This window comes from Elephas maximus, chromosome 12 (genome assembly GCF_024166365.1).
Source record: "Elephas maximus indicus isolate mEleMax1 chromosome 12, mEleMax1 primary haplotype, whole genome shotgun sequence".
In the NCBI taxonomy this organism is placed as follows: Eukaryota; Metazoa; Chordata; class Mammalia; order Proboscidea; family Elephantidae; genus Elephas; species Elephas maximus.
In genome coordinates, this window is record NC_064830.1 from 70259838 (window position 1) to 70276669 (window position 16832).

The 16832-nt window shown below is 46.2% G+C and overlaps 1 protein-coding gene across 7 annotated transcripts in view; it reads left to right on the top strand.

Annotated features, from left to right (window-relative positions):
* The window catches only part of SNX29 (sorting nexin 29), a 768639-nt gene that overhangs the window by 309041 nt on the left and 442766 nt on the right, over positions 1-16832 (top strand). For all 7 annotated transcript variants that reach the window (XM_049902690.1, XM_049902693.1, XM_049902691.1 and 4 more), the window contains one exon: positions 16318-16381. In XM_049902690.1, coding sequence (XP_049758647.1) covers positions 16318-16381 — 64 coding nt within the window. The remainder of the gene's footprint in view (positions 1-16317; positions 16382-16832) is intronic.

Genomic DNA, 16832 nt, shown 5'->3' on the forward strand with positions numbered 1-16832 from the left:
GCCGTCCAGCCAGCACAGCAGGTGACAGGGATGCCTAACACACCACGTTTACTTGCAGGAGCCAGAAAGCAGAAATGTTCATCTGCTACTCCTGATGAATCACAGCATCTCAGAGTAGAAGAATTTAGGGAAGCAGCTTGTCTAACTTTCTCATTTTATAGATTGAGCATCTGAGACCCAAAGTGGGCGTGAAGTGTCTAAAGTAACCTGGCCAGTTAGCAGTGGAGCCAGGATTCAGACTGTGGTCTCAGAACCCTTGTCCATTCCTTTTCCATGATGTCGCTCATCCTTGCTTATATACCGTTTTTCTCACCCTGTGCCTCTCCCACCTGGCTGGTCACATTCACTCCAGCGCCAGCTCAACGGAGGTTCGCAGTTGTAGCATGTGAGGTATGGCTCATTTCGTTGCAAGGGCCAGAAACCAGCTCAGACCAGCTGAAGTGAAAAGAGGGAATGTTACTGGTCTCATAGCTCAAACATCCGAGGATGCAGTTAGGTTTGGGCACCAGTGGTTTGCAGGACTGCAAGGTCATCCGGCCTCTGTCCTGAAGGGCTTTGTTAGTTAAGGAGTGTTGCAGAGAAGCTGCGTGGGACATGTCCCTTAACCTGGGCCAAGATCGGAACCTGTTGAGGCTTTGTCTCTTCAATAAAATCTTGAGAATGTTGATTTTTGTGGTACAGTACAGAGCCAGCGTAGAGATCTGGCCTCTTCTTTCTGAAATCCTGTTGTGGTGTTGGGGAGACCGTAAGTATCTTGGTGGTTGTGGTTGTGGGCTCCAGTGGCACACGGCCTGCATTCCGATCCTGGCTCTGCATCCTAATTCCTTTGTTGTTGATTTGTGACTTAGGAAACCGTGTGTTACAGAGTAGAACTGCTGCATAGGGTTTTCTTGGCTGTAATGTTTCCGGAAGCAGATCGCCAGACCTGTTCTCTCTGTGGTGCCATTTGGTGGGTTCAGATAGCAACGTTTTGGTTGCCAGCTGAGAGCAAACCATCTGAGCCACCCAGGGACCTTTGTAATTCCTTTTTTAATTTTGGGAAATCACTTTGCCTTTACGTGTCTCAGTTTTCTTATCTGTACAATGGGTTTAATTTGGGCACTTCCTTCATGGGATTGTTTTGGGATTTTATTGAGATAATTCATGCACAGTGTTCCACCCAGTGTCTGGTACATGGCACGTGCTCTGACACCACCAGTTCTGTGAAATAAGAACTCACTGGCTCCTTTAATACAACCAAGCCCAGACCTGTCCTTCAAGGTTGGCAGTAGATGAAAGATCACACATGCACTGGAGGGGCAGCTAGATCCCAAGGCCCTGGCCCTTATCTCTCTATTTGCTTTTGCCTTTTGGTGTGCTCACTAGTTGGAGTCTCTCTGTGGTACAAATGGTTAATGTGCTTGGCTGCTAAGTGAAAGGTTGGAGGGTCCAGTCTACCCAGAGGTGCCTTGGAAGAAAGGCCTGGTGACCTGCTTCCAAAAAGATCATAGCCATTGACACACATGGGGTCACCATGAATTGGAATCCACTTGATGGCAACTAGTCACCAGTTACACTGCTACCCCATGCTTCCTCTGGGGGCGCTGTGTCCCCTTTAATGCTGTAGCCCAGCTGTGGACTCTCAGCTTCCCATAAACATCAGGCTATAAGAGTTAACAGGGTTTGCCTGAATGTTGTTGGGGAGTTGGGGTACCGGTATCACCTTTCCCCAAAGAAAGAAACCACCCACAAACTTCCCTAGAGAAATCAGTGTGATCTTTCAGTACCACGGACAGAGGCTGCTACATCTGACTACCCTGTCCTGGTGCCCAAACACAGCCTCTTGGAGTCAGATTCCCTGTTTCATCAGGGCTTCCTTACTTCCTAGATGTATGACCTTGAGCAAATTATTTAACTTCTCTGAGCCTTAGTTTGCTCATCTAAAAATAGGAATAGTAGCAGTTTGTACCTCTGGGGTTTGTTGGCAGAACTGAATCAGGTAACGTATGTAAAGTTTTTTTGGTAGTACCTGGCACATAGTAGGAGCTTTTGAATGTTAACTGCTGCTGCTGTTAAATGTGCTGAGTCATCTTCAGCTTGGGGTCTCCTTCAGCCCTGGCTCCCACCTTCACTGCACATTGGTATATGCTGAGGAGCTGTAACCAAAAACACTGATGTTTGGCTCCCACCCTAGAGATTTGGATTGACTTGATCTGTGGTGCAGTCTGAGCTTTGGAATTTTTTTTTACAGTGCCCCAGGGTGCTTTTAATTACCACACTGTGTGTGCCATTACCTACTCCATCCCCACACGGCCAGGGCATCTTCCCACAGCGCCTGGGAGCTTCCTTACGCTGTCTATGTTCTGCCAAGTCTAGACCTCAGAGAGTAAGATCTTGGGAGTCGGAGGCTTTCCTTTTCATGGGGACTGATGCCAGGGAAGTCAGCCTCCTTCAGCGGACACCTCCTTCTCCGTCCACACCCATAACCAGCACCATCAGCAAAGCTCCTGCATCCACCGCAGAATGGGATGCGTGGTGTCCTCTCGCCTCTTGATTAAGGTGGTTTGTGAATGTCAGGGATGCTGACAAGATCTGGTCAGCCCCTTCCCCCCTCCCCTGACCTTCCAGAGACCTTTTCATAAGGAGGACCTGCTTTCTGTGAAGTTGTGGGGCCAGAGCATTCTGACAGCAGGGGTCCTCAGCTTGTGGGGAAGGCCCTGTGCTGCTTAGCAGCGTTGTGGTCTTCTCGGTTGGGAATCCCTTCCTATGGTAGTGGGGCAGCCACCGTGGAGTTAGGCAGCTCCTGGGTCACTGGCTGGATTCTCCTCCACAGGCACCAAGGGAAGAATGCTTCCTCAGTTTACCAGGAGCTATAGATTCATGTGACTTCAGCTTCAGGCACAGGTGGGCAGGCCGGGGACCCAGCAAAGTGGACATGCTCTGTTTAAAGAGATTCAGATTACTGTTGTTAACATTCTGCTAGCCAAATAAAGCCCTGCAGACTCTACCCAAGGGCTGTCCTTTGGCTGGCCCTTACTGCACAGCACAGACCTTTCCCCCAACGTTTATCTATCAAGACTTTTTTTTGGCAGGGTGGTGGTACTAAGTGGAACCACACAGTAAAGACAGTAGAATGTTTTTTAAAAGAGCCCATGGCGAGCACCTTTGTAAATTTCTTTGTTGATGCCTACTGATTTAGCTGTTTTGCAATGAAGAGCAGGCAGGCCCTGCTTTTCCTGTCTTCACATTTATCCAACATCATCTAGTTAACACCTGTATTCCATTTCTCATCTTTACCCAGGCACATCACTGGTTTCTACTTGTTTCTCACAGAGGCCTTTCTTCCTAAAACATCTTTGTGCATAACTAGTGCTCCTCCACATGCTAATGAAGGAGAGCGGGGCAGGCTTGGTGTACGACTGATAAGGAAGCTGGCCCCGGCCTGGCATTCTGCCTAGTCTTACCCATGCTGTTTCCAGCTTTCAGAACAGAAAGGACCCTGCCGTTTTAAAAATGAAGCTGATTCATGTGCATAACAAATCCGCTAAGAGAAGTTTCAGGCGAAAGCAATTGCCTTCTACCCCTCCTCTCCACCCCTAGCGCAACTCCCCAGAATTTATTTTCAGCTGTGTCTGTAATGATTGATTCTTAAAAAAAAAAAATTTGAAGCAGACATGGTGAAATAATTATATTTGACCATACTGGGCACATAGGTATCCACTATCCAAATTTCTGAAATTTTTTTTTAGATGAGAAATATTCAGTGATTTTAAAGAGTTCTACCCCCTTCCCTCTCCTTGGAAATCCTGGTGGTGTAGTGGTTAAGAGCTACGGCTGCTAACCAAAAGGTCGGCAGTTTGAATCTACCAGGTGCTCCTTGGAAACCCTATGGGCAGTTCTACTTTGTCCTGTAGGGTTGCTATGAGTCAGAATCAACTTGACGGCAATGGGTTTGGTTTTCCCTCTCCTTACTGGCCAGATAAGTCTTTCTTCCCATGGTCCATTTTGTCCACGGCTCACAGCAACCTTTAAAACTGTTTCTGTTTTTAGTTCTACTGATGCATACCTCTTTAAAGCAAAATGATGTGCTTTTGCCTCTATTTTTTTTTAACTACAGCGAATAAATTTAGAGACTCCTTCTTGACTCCTTGATATGAAATGAGAACATTATATGGAAAAGTACAGGAAAACCTGTGAAAACCAGAACCTGTGTAAGGCAGACACCTGTCAGAGAAGGAAAACTCAAATATTTGCCACTAGTAGAGAGCAATAGAGATGTGATAAGACTGTACCCTGACAAAGGTGGAAAACTTGTGAGACAGGGAAAAACAAGGCAGTCCCATCAAGTTCTGGCTCTTACAGGTTTTGCTGTATAAAATTAAAAATAAAGAAGCACCCCATTCCCCAGCTCTGAGTTATGACTTCTAACCGTTTCATGTGTACGTAAGTGTATTTTTTAGCCCTTTTTGCGTGGAGTGGGGCAGGGGCACTCTGACCCCCCTTTGGTTCCAGATTCTATCACTTTAAGGTGCCTAGGGGAGCTGCCTTGGGTGTCTAGTGACTGCCCCTCTCTTCAGCTCCTTGGGGATTCTGCCTCAGTTAGAACCCCTCTTAGGCCCCTTCCACTTCTACATGTTGCCATTCTCTGATGTCAGTCGACAGAGGGTCCATTTGAAAAAAGGCCGCGTACCTGTCTGCTGCCCACCTTGCCATTTCCGAGGTGACTGGTGGACAGGGGTTGCAAGGTGGTGGCCCATGGCTGTGTTCTCTTGGGCCCGCATGGTAAGAATGTTAGTCAGCGTTATTGAAAAATCGGGTTTGTGTAAAAGTTATTGTGGGTTTCTGGCATTTCCTGACAAATCAGAGCTGGTGGTGGCCTGGGCCTCTATCCTGTGTGGGGCAGTAGATGGCCAGGCTGCTACCTTAGGCTGGGCACATCCTCTCCCCTCCACTGTCCCTCATCCGTCTGAGGACTCCATTGCATTCACTGTCGTTACCTTGTGGCCTGTGAGCATTTGCTTTTGGGACGCCTTCCATCATGTCTCTGTGAAGAAGCACAGTGTGTGAGTGAGTGAGTGGGGGGAGGAAGGGAGTGTACACATGATAGAGCCCCAAAATTACAAACATGAACAAGTTAATACAGATTTCTAGAACATTATCAGGCTATCACCACAAGTGTTTTTCCTCTGTACCTTGTGATTTTCTTATTTCTCTTTTGATTGCCATGGGTTCCTTAAACCTTTCCTTTCCTTCTCCAGATTATGTAGAAACAATAGTTTGAAAGCTGGGAAAGACCAGAATTTAATCAGATTCCTGATTTTCCAAAAGAAAAAATGAAGATCAGGAAAGGTGGAGAGATAAAAAAAATGATACTAGTGAGGAGTGAGCTTCTTGGCTCACATAGACACATGAGACTATGTGGGCAGCTCCTGTCTGGATGGGAGATGAGAGGGCAGAGGGGATCAGAAGCTGGTTGAATGGCCACGGGGAATACAGGGTGATGAGGAGGAATGTGCTGTCTCATTACGGGGAGAGCAGCTAGGAGTACATATCAAGGTGTATATAAGTTTGAGTGTATATAAGTATGAGAGACTGACTTCATTTGTAAACTTTCACTTAAAGGACAAAAAAAAAAAAAAAAGGATGGGGAGTTGCTCAAGGCCACACACTTGGAAATGGTGTGAGACTTAGAATCCTTGAGTCGGGGACCCAGGGGAAGGGCTAGGCTTGGTGCTGCTAGACGGACAGGCTTTCTGGGGGAGCCCGGCCAAGCGTGGGTCCTTGCCACTTCCTGGGTGTGTGGTGTGGAGCTGGACATGAAGAAACAGTGTGTGGTAGCCACTGGCCATCTCAGCACTGGGAAGGTGTCTTTGAGACATTTGTTTTCATCCTAACAAATTGAAAAGTAGAAACTCTCGGTGGGCAGGGGGAAGGGAGAGACCGGAGAGAGAAACCGAGAACAAAGTTGTAGAACGGAAACAAGATTGATTTGAAAAAGTTGAGTTGGAGCTCAACATAGTTTATCGTTTCTTTTGGAGGAAAAAAGAGAGAGAGTGGGTAGGCAGAAAGTGATATAAAAAGCAGGGTGTTAAGTCTGAAAAATGACGATGTAGGTTAAGTACACCTCCGCAGAAGAGCCGTTTTTTATTTCAGGGCATGTCCCCTTGTGATTGCTCTCTTTCAGTATAACTGAGTATGGGCTCCTGGGGATCGTTTGTAAAAGCTCTCTGGGTCTTTAAAAGATAGAAAGCCAGGATTGATTACACAGATCTGTGTATATGTGAGTGTGTGTGCACGCACGTGTCCAGATGTACGTCATCTCCTTTTTAAATGTTGAAAAAGGAATTGAAGACCAATTTATTTTAGGGTAATTCCCCGCCCCCCCCCCCAAGGGCCTTTAATGGCTAAAGAAGGGAAGCTGCTTGTGCCTCCCTCAACGTGGCTATTTCAGTCCTTTTTATAGTAACTTCTGATGGCCATAATCATCTGTGTGAATGGGCGATTGTGTGTATGTTTGTGTTTGGGTTTCTGGGGGTGGGGGCAGGTCAGTCCGTGCTCTGCTGGTCTTTTTCAAATCGGGGTTCTTAAGGTCAGGGCTGAGAAAGCAGTGTGATGGCTTGGCAGGCTGGCCTGGTTTTAGGTCATGGTAATGGTATGTAAGAAGTTGTTCCCTATCTCCACCCCCATGTATGTCACGTTCCTGAGACACATATTGGAAAAAGCTCAATTTGAGCCTGAATCTCTTCAAAGACTGTCAGTGGGGTAGGAAATTACAGCCAGAACCCTGTGGTTAATGTTCTCTGGTGTGAGGCCTTGAACTTACTTTTAGACGAGGTTGACGTTTCTACCCAGCCCATCCCAGGCGCCTCAGTTCCTGGAGAGGAGGGGACAGGTTTAGCAGTGGGTGTCTTGCAGTCATTTGCTTGTTTATTAATTCACTGATTCATTCAAAAAGTCTCATGTGTACCCTGCAGGTCAGGTACCATGCTGGATCATGTGGTTGCTAAGATGAATGGGACATAGCCCCATTCCCAAGGACTCACTGGCTTGGGGGTGGGGCTTTGATGGCTAGACCCACAGGTAAACAATTCTAACCCAAAGGACAAAGTGTTTCATGGAGGTATATACAAGGCATAACAGAAGCTTAAAAACCGGAAAACCAAACCTGTTGCTGTTGAGTCGATTCTGATTCATAACAACTGTATAGGATAGAGTAGAACTGCCCCACAGAGTTTCCAAGGAGCACCTGGTGGATTCGAACTGACGACCTTTTGGTTAGCAGGTGTAGGTCTTAATCACTGTGCCACATGGGTTTCCAATGGAAGCTTAGGGAAAGAAATGTCCGGCTCTACTTGTGTTGTTTGGCTGTGAGGACACACAACACACACAAGTTTAGAACACAAGGGCAGAGGGTCCTGTTGGGGCTCACGGGGGCCTAGGGGTAGAGGGAGCAGGCATTTCTGTGTTGTTGTCTTACCTCCTGCAGTGGATGGCCTCTACCCTCTTTCCTCTCTGCAAGACAGCTTGCTCTTTTTTTAAATAACAATATTTAATTTTATTTTGGTGAAAATATACGCAACAAAACTCATCTCCATTCCATAGTTTCTAGACATAGTGACCAGTGACACTGGTTACATTCTTTAGATTATGTCAACATTCTTGTTATTTCTGTTGTAGTTATTTCACTTTCATTGACTTAAGCTCCTATCCCCCAACCTTCTTGCCTACGATTTAGAGTAGCTGTTGTCCATTTGGTGTCATCTAGATGATTTTTTAAAAGAGCACAATACTCAAGGGGGCCAATCTTTTCAAGTAAGCTGTTACTTAGTTTAAAGGTGACTTCAGGGGATAGTTTCAATTCAGGGTTTCAAGAGTGACTTAGGGCAATAGTCTCAGGGACTTCTTCAACCTCAATAGGTCTAATAAGTTGGATTCTTTAAGAATTTGAGGTTCTGTTCCACATTTTTCTTCCTTTTTATCAGGACTCATCTATTGTATTCCTGATCAGAACATTCTGTAGTGGTAGCTGGGCACCATCTAGTTCTTCTGGCCTTGGGTCAGAGGAGACAGTGGTTCATGGAGACAATTAGTCCTTTAGTTTGATTTTTTTCTTTGATTCCTGGGTTTCATTCTTTATCTTCTGTTCCAGGTGAATACAGACCAATAGTTGTATCTTAGATGGCTGCTCAAAAGCTATTAAGACCTGGTACAGTCAGCCTGCTTTTGCTCGCTCTGCTCTTGTCCACATCTGTATAGGAAGAGGCCTAATTCATCAAATCGTTAAGGGTTCTCTTCAAAGCTTTGATTCTTCAAAGCTTCAGAGTAGGGCTGTGGGTTCTCTTGTCCATGTTCGATATTTTAGCCACTTTGCCAAACTCCCCGCATTTTCTCTGTGGCTGATCAGACTTGCCCTGAAGGGATTTTACTTGCTCCTGTATTTTTGGACTTTTCCCCGAGCCTGTATCTGCATTTGCCCTCACCTCTGCACCTGGTGACAAAAGAGCCAGGCAAACTGTCCTTGGCCCAGCTTAAGGTTTTGTTTAAGGATACCCTACCATACCCGTCGCTGTCGAGTTGATTCCGACTCATAGCAACCCTACAGGACAGAGTAGAACTGCCGCGTAGGGTTTCCAAGGAGTGCCTGGTGAATTTGAACTGTTGACCTTTTGGTTAGCAGCCACAGCTCTTAACAACTGCACCACCAGGGTTTCCTGTTTAAGGATAGTGCTCGTTAAATTGGTCATTTGGCAAATCAGCTTTCAGCTAACGGATTTTGGTGATGTGACTTAGAAGTAGACATGTTTGCTCCCAGTCTCCTTATCTCTGTAGTCAGGGACTGTGGCCTATCCCAAACTTCTGGAAGGTACTACGATTGGTTCAGTTTGAGTCAATTAGCTTCCCTTGGCCTCACCATTGTGGCTGGGAATGGGTTATGAGGCCATGTGGCCTCCGGGGAGCCGACTCTTCGAGAAGGGTCATGAGCGAGATAGGCCCACTGACATAACACATCTGCCACAACCTGGAGTGAAGGTGTCACAGAAGAGTCATCCTTAACTGTAACTTGAAGGATAGCTAGGAGCTGGATCTTCCAGGCCTTGGGAACAGCCTGTGCAAAAACACAAGGTGTGAGAGACTGAGAGTGAGTTTGGTGCAGTTGGAGACTGAGCTGGGAGGACTAGAGTAGCAGGGGGGTCGGCAGAGGCCTGAGCCAGTGGGGAGGCTCTTGTGCTCACGGTCTGGGGCTCAGGAGAAAGTATGGGTGGAGCTTCAGGGTCCTCAGAGTGGAAACTATGGCTGAAGCCCTGGGTGAGGGACAGTTGCCCTGGGGACCAGCGAAGGGGAGAGAGCAGAGGCTGAGGGTGGAGGAAGAAAACCCAGTACAGGAGGCTAGGTGGGGACAAGCCAGAGGGCCAAGGCAGAGGCTGTCATCCTGGAAAGGGGAGGAACTCTAAAGAGGGGGAACGGGACCCAGTGTGCCAGGCAGCAGCGTTCAACTGCGTTTTCACTTCTACCGAAGCTTGATCTATAGCCTCCTGCTTGGTACAGCAGCTGGGTCCGCCCTGGATGGCACTAGTGTCATGCAGGCCACAACACTCAGCACAGAGAGCTCCCACCAACCCTGAATCAGAGAAGGCCGGGAAGGGGGATAGAGGGAAGAGCTTGTAGATATTCTCAGGCGGGTCAGCAAACTTTCTGTAAACAGCTAAGAGTAAATATTTTAGGCTTCGCACGCCATGTAGCTTCTGTTGTAATGACTCAACTGTGCTGTGTAGCGTGAAAGCAGCCACAGGCGATACGAAAATGAGTGAGCGTGACTATGTTCCAATAAAGTGTATTACCACCCCCTGCTCTGTCCTGTGAGGTCGGCAGTGTTAGCAACATTTTTCTAGCTGAGAGGACTGTGAGGCAAAAAAGTTGTTTGCCCAGGATTCCAGAGCCAAGATGCAGTGGAGCTGGAATTTGAATGCAGACCTGATTAGAAAACTGTGTTTTGCCCTTTAGCAGCCCTAAAGAGCTTAGAGCGTCTACAGTTAATGGACCTGTTCCATATGAGATTGGCCATTGCTGTGCAGAAGTTAAAAAAGAAATTGTATAGCAATACTGTCATTTCCTTAATGGTTTAATGCCAAGAAGGGCCTCTCCGCTATCCCAAAACTGCATAAATGTTTGTTCATGTATGTATATAGTTCTTTTATTGTTTCTACCCACATATTTAAATGTTATCCTGCCTGGAATCTATGCTGATACAGGGCAGAAGCAGAGATTTAGGTCTTGTGTTTTGCTCCCAAAACGGTTCCTTGCCCTGTCAATATTTATGGAAGAATCCATCCCTTCCACTGGGATTTGAAATGCTGCTTTTTTTTATCCCAGATCGATTTCTGACAGTTGAAGTTAACATTCGCCTGCGTACTTGACTGGATTTGTGAATTAGTCCTCGGAAGCTGAGCAAGGGAGAGATTTGGAGGTAGATGGTCATTTGCCTTTCCGCCTTAGAAGAGGGAAACCCCTGCTCTGCCAGGCTCTGGGGGGGCTACAGTACAGAAACGGTGCTTGGTTGTCAGCTGAAATGTGTGCCGTGGCAGGTAATAAAGAGGAAGGAAGCCAGGATGATAGAGACTAAACAAATAATGGGATGTGCAGTGCTGGGGAGAGGAGGGAAAATTACATGTTAGGGAGCGCCTGTGCTCATGTGTGTCACTGGGGCTGGCAGAGTATAATATTTACGCGATACATGAATATCATCCCCAACGTTACCTTCCAGCTTCACCAACCAGCCAATGTGGCAGCAGAAGTGAATGTGCTAGAGTTAAAGCCTGTCAGAGGAGCGTTGTCTCAGGGGGACACCAGCTCTCGGTCCATTTCCTTTTCTGCCATTAGTGTGAGCGTTGCACGATGGCAGGGTAGGGAGGTGGTGGGAGAGCTGTGATGGCCCTTCTTTCTGTGACAGGTTTTTAAAACAGAAGCCCCACTCTCAGAGTACTTTTAAGTGTCATGATCAGTCATTTTGATGTTGACACACATACAGGGCCATCGTTCAAGAGGCTGCAAATGCACAACGCATAGGACAAGGGAAAGGAAAAGAGCCTTTCTAGGATGATGGCATGGATCGGATCAACGTTGAATGGACCCACTGTTTCTCCCGGGTGGCTTCTGTGCCATGGGATTTGAGCCTCTCTTGGACATGTCATCAGGAAAGACCAATTGCTAGATAAGAATATCGTGGTTGGTAAAATAGAGGATCAGAGAAATGAGGGAAACCCTGAATGAGAGGGATTGACACCGTGGACCGTGGTTGCAACAATGAACTCAAACATACCAGCAATCGTGAAGATGGCACAGGACCTGGCAGTGTTTTGTTCTGCTATATACGAGGTCACTATGAGTGGGAGCCGACTCGATGGCAGTTAATGACAACAGCAAGGTGAACTTGGAGTGAAGATTTTAGGCAACTCGTGACTGTTCTCTGCCAGAGGAATATTCGACTACCTTCTGTGTTCCCTTGGGGAATAGTTCCTCCTCCAAGTTTTTTCCCCTGGAACAGAAAGTTTTCAGCTGCACAGTCAGGGTGGCAGTATCTGGGACACTGTCATCCCGTGCCATTCTTTTACTAGCCTAAAAAGCCCAGGATCCAGACAATTTTTCAGCCCCCTCAAAGTGACATATTTGATTTCCCACGTCGCCCACGGTGATCTTGTTTGACACTTCAGAAAATTCTCTTATTTAGTCTGCTGCTCTAGGGTATGGACTACTTTAAAACATTTCCTTTTTATTTCCCAAGGTTGAGGCACACAGTAGCTCAATAAATCCCGTAAACTCCTAAAAATGTGCCCAGTTTTACTGGCCTGTGCTTGGGAGCGATCCCTACTACCTTGTCCTGTCTTTTTGTTGCTGCTGTTGAAAGGGACAAAATTAATTATAATTATAGTGGTCAGTGACATTTGGTGAGTGGTTGCTGTGGGCTGGGCATTGTTCTAAATACAGATTATTATTACATATTATCAAATACTTGCAACATTTTTATGAGATAAGTTTCTATGAAGATCCCATTTTAGAGATAAGGAAGTTGATGCTCAGAGAGGGTAGGTAACCTGCCCAAGGTCACCCAGCCGCAGGGCCAGGATTTGAACCTGGGGACTTGATTTCAGAGATTGTGCTCTGAAATCCAGGACCCTTACTGCCTCACTGGTGTTCGCTGCAGAGCGTGAGCTCGGCTGGATGCTTTGCAGATTCGTGCTTTAGTTTAATCTTTCAGCCGTCCTGCAGAGAACGTGGTGTTATCCCCATTTTGCATCTTGTAATGGAGGAAACCTGCTCAGGGTTACCAGCCAGTGAGTGGCTGAGCTGGGGTTTGAACTCAGATATGCCTGTCCCGGAGTCTGTTGGTAGCAGCTTTCCATGGATCTTACTCCAGTCATTGTAATGGAATCTACTGGAACTCCATATGACCTTTTCTTGTTCCCTCCACCCTTCTACCCCAGTGCCTTATTCCTTTCTAGCTCTTGGGCCTAGCAGGACAATTTCACCAATTTCAAGCCTTAAAGAGGGTTTGGAAGACAGCTTGAGATTTTGTAGGAGATGTCCCAGTTTTGCTTTCCTGCTCTGTATTACTGAGCACCCTCATTGGGTGAGAATTGAAACAAGGCATGTCAGGTGCGGATATATTGCTAACCAGTTGCAGTCAAGTTGGTTCTGACTTGTGGTGAGCCCACGTGTGTCAGAGTAGAACTGTGTTCCATAGGGTTTTCGTTGGCTGAGAGACTCAAACACATGGCTAGACACATGAAAAATACTTGCTACATGACCATTGTTACTTTTGCTATTAGTTTTAGAAGCGTAGTAATTATATGAATTGTCTCCCTGGATCACTTGTTTTCATGGGATTCAACCCCGTAAGCCTCGACGGAGCACCCCACATGTGGAAGCTCTGGGGACGCCAAGGTGAATGACACACCGTGTGCCTCTGAGGAGTCGTGCCTCAGTGGGAGGAGACTGACGATTGTCACACACCCTTCCACCTGTTGCTGTTCCATTAATGGAGGACCTGAGTCCCAAGAACTTGGTGACAGCCTAGGCTTGGGCTCAGGGAAGGCTTCTCAGCAGAGGTGTCTTTCCACCAGGGTGAAAATGCTGAGTTGGGTTTTATCGGTTTGGGAGTGGGGGGTAAACACAAGGAAAGATGGATGGTGGCCAGATTGTGGAAACCCATTAAGTAATATCTGTTGGATTTGCATCTTACTCAGGGGAGAGGCTCTCAGGTTTGTGTGGAGGACCAAAATAGTACACTCAGTATAGGCTTGGGAGTCCCTTAGGCAGGCAGGGTGCTGAAGGCCACTGAAACAGGTGGCTGTCTCTGTCATTGGGGCTGGGCAGGGAAGTTGGACTGCATTCAGGAACTTCGTGAAATTATTACTAGAATGAGGTTCTTGCCTCTCACTGGTCAAGAATGAGCAGGTAAGGCATGTAGAGTTTTCTTAGCAAAGCTTTATTGAAGAGGCTTTCAAGTAGAGACAAGGAGGGCCTAAAGCAATGGTTACCTCTGTCTCACAGAACAAAAGACCCACCCAGGTTTTTGAAAGTTCTTGGGTGGGGAAAAGATTCATGTTTATTCACAGGCATAGTCAGGGATATGCTAACTACAGTGCACGCAGAAGCTTTCCAAGATGGCTCCTGTCCCCGAGTCCTCTGGTATTTCTAGCAGGACTTATGGGGTGTCGCGCCTGTGCAGTCTCTGGGCTGCTGCTGCAGCCCCTTACTGCCCCTGGGGGAAGGTCACACAGCTGTCATAGGTGGATGTTCTGTGCATGTCCCTGGTGCTGGTTTTCTCCAGCCATTTCCTAAAGACGACTTGAAAGAAGTTTGGGCGCTATTATCTGATACCCTGTCCCATTATTCTGGGGAATGGCTTTGTTTCTGCACCCTGGCCCATTTCCTGTTACTTTGTTTGCAGATTTGGGGTGGGGGGCCTCTGTTCCCTGTCTTAGAATGACAAAGCTCAAGTTCGTGGTTATTAGCTGCTCCCTCCAGGAGAGGCTCAGCTGAGCCAGGGATGAGGACCAGTGGGCACCATGCTCCGTTCTGCTCAATCCCAGGCATCCCCTTACAGAGTGCACGGGTGGGGAGGGGCCCACACTGTGTACTTTGCTTCTTTTGTGCTCATTCTGCTTACATCCAGTGCAAGTAGTTCATTCATAGAAATCGCTTATGCACATGCTGGGCTGCCATTGAACAGAGAGACACACATCTGACAAGAAAAGCCAGGAGATTAAAGTACAATTTCTTTGATTAAGAAGAGACTTCAGCTTCTTCCAGGCTCAGATCGCAATTCTAAATATCTTCTTCCTTTGCCCTCCCAACCTTCGCCCCCAAGGAAGTTTGGGCAGCCGAGGACGCCAGTGGGAAAGAAGACCCCATAAGAAAATTCAGATTCAAACAGGCCTGGGAGTAAAGGAGCAATTTCCTGAGTCTTGGGTCTATAGTACATGACTGCAGCCAGGTTTCTTGAAGATAAGAGCCGAAGAGATATTATCTTGCCTGTCTTCAATAATATATTAAATATGTTTTTTTTTTCATGGCTACAGTGTCATGGGAATAAATTACTGGTTTTTTTTTCTTCTACAGATTTATTAGTGTTTTTAGTTAAACTAGAAAGTTGTAGCTCTAGCATTATGGTGAGTTCTTCTAAATTGTTAATGTCCCCCTGCCACACCACGTAAAAGGCAGCATCTTGACACGTGTACCGGCCCATCTAATCTCTCCTCTGATCATCGCAGCTCCCCAGTAAGGGAGGGGATGGGGATGTTACCCCCTTGTGCCCGAAAGAGGAGGTCACAGAATCTGGGATGCTGGCGTGGGGCTATGAGTCAGAGTCAACTTGACAGCAACTTTTTTTTTAATGTTTTTTACTAGCCCATGGTGGCAGGGTCATTACTGGCTATTTTATTTATACCCTTCCTCCAGCCACATCCTCCAAACACCCCCACAGTGCCTGGCACATAGTACGTGTTCAGTGAATATGATCTGGATGTGTGTGCGGAGATGAATGATATAAGGGGCGGGCGGGGGGGGGGGGACAATCCTAGAATTTTAGGCTTACCTAAGCAAGGAGCATTCTTAAAGCAAGATTTCTTAAAGGAGGAAGATAATAAACATTTGCATATACTTCCAAGAAACCAGAGTCTGTTTGACTTTTCATTCTGAACTGGGTCAGGGAACCAGAGCTCAGGGCCTTGATGTCAGAGCAGAGCTGCACTCCATAGGGTTTTCAATCGTTGTGACCTTTCAAAAGTAGATTGATAGGCCTTTATTTTTGAAGTACCTCTGGATGGATTTGAACTGCCAACCTTTCGGTTCACAGCCAAGCACTTAACAGTTTGCTCCACCACGCACTCCTAAGGTGGAAATACAAGTTCAGAAAAAAAAAAAAGAAAGAACACATAGTGGTTGCTATGTGGCCACACACACTTGTTAGATGTGTGGTGCAGTTTTGGCTCTGAGCTTCCTAGCAGCCAATTTCAAGAGGGAAATCCAGTTCACAGGGTCTGTTAAGTCTATAGGGTCACTATGAGTCAGAATTGACTCAATGGCAGTGGGTTTTTGGGTTTATTAGGGAAAAAAGAAAACAAGCAAAATCAAAACAACAAAAACAAAAGGCTTTCCAGGAGAAATTTAGAAGTTCCTGGTCTCAAGACCTGACTGAGCGATATGAATGAACAGCATCTTTGACATGTGAATAGTGACAACAATTAAGTTCAGTGTTGGTTGGACACTGGGTACTTATTTAAAGGTGTGGCTTTCTATCCATGAATGCTTTCCTAAGTTGAAGGTATCCGAAAGAGCAGTTCTAATTACAGACTGTATTGGAGAGGTTCCCTTTCGTCTTTACAGTGTCACCTGTATACTATCAAATATCAATGTAGGAAAACCAGCTGTCTTATTAAATTCGAGTATTTGTATCCCAGTATGCAGCCATTGTCACTTGATCTGTTAAGTTGATAAACAGCTCTAACTGGGAATGAATCATTGTTCAAAACAAATACTGTCCAGTAGCATAGGCTTTGAAAAGCACTTAGAAATTGCAAGTGTATTTTTTTCTATAGCAGCTGAGTATATTCACCAAAGAATATACACATTTATTGTCACCATGTTTTTCCATTTTTTTTTGTGGTTAATAAAAGAGTGATCAGTTGAGCTCACTGGCTCTCTTGGGTAAGACCCTACAGGAATTATTTTTGGAAGGGCAAAGTAAACTTGTCTAGACAGGCCATGACCCAGAGAAGTGAGGGGACGACGGAACAGGTGAGCCCTGGGGGTTAATTTTGCCTTTCCTTTCTCCTTTAGACGAACTGCGACAAGCCATCGTGGCCATGATGAATAGGAAAGACGAGCTGGAAGAAGAGAACAGGTATCAGGATCTTCAGGCTTGTAAAATATTCTTTCTTTGACATTCTACCTCTGAGATAGAACATAACAGATGAAGGAAATTTTGCTTTGCTGGTGAAATTGTGATCGATGACTGCTTATTTTTGGTCTGGGATGTACCACTTGAGTGCATATATTGTGGTTTGAGTGTAAGCATGGAATGAGAACCTTATGATAATGGCATTACCTTAGAACAGACTGAGAATTTGGTAAAGCAGTCTTCTGGGTAACCCTTAATTGACGGTATACCTACCATGCTGCAGGCACTTGAATACTTGTCTTAAAATTTGCCCAAATCGGGGATACCTAGGGCAAGATTGTACGTGGATATGTACAAGCCTAATTGTAGATATTGAAAGGGTGAAGGGTTTTATTCCTCTTTATTCCTTCTTGAACCCAATGCTGGATACTGCCCAGGTGTTAGGCGCACTATT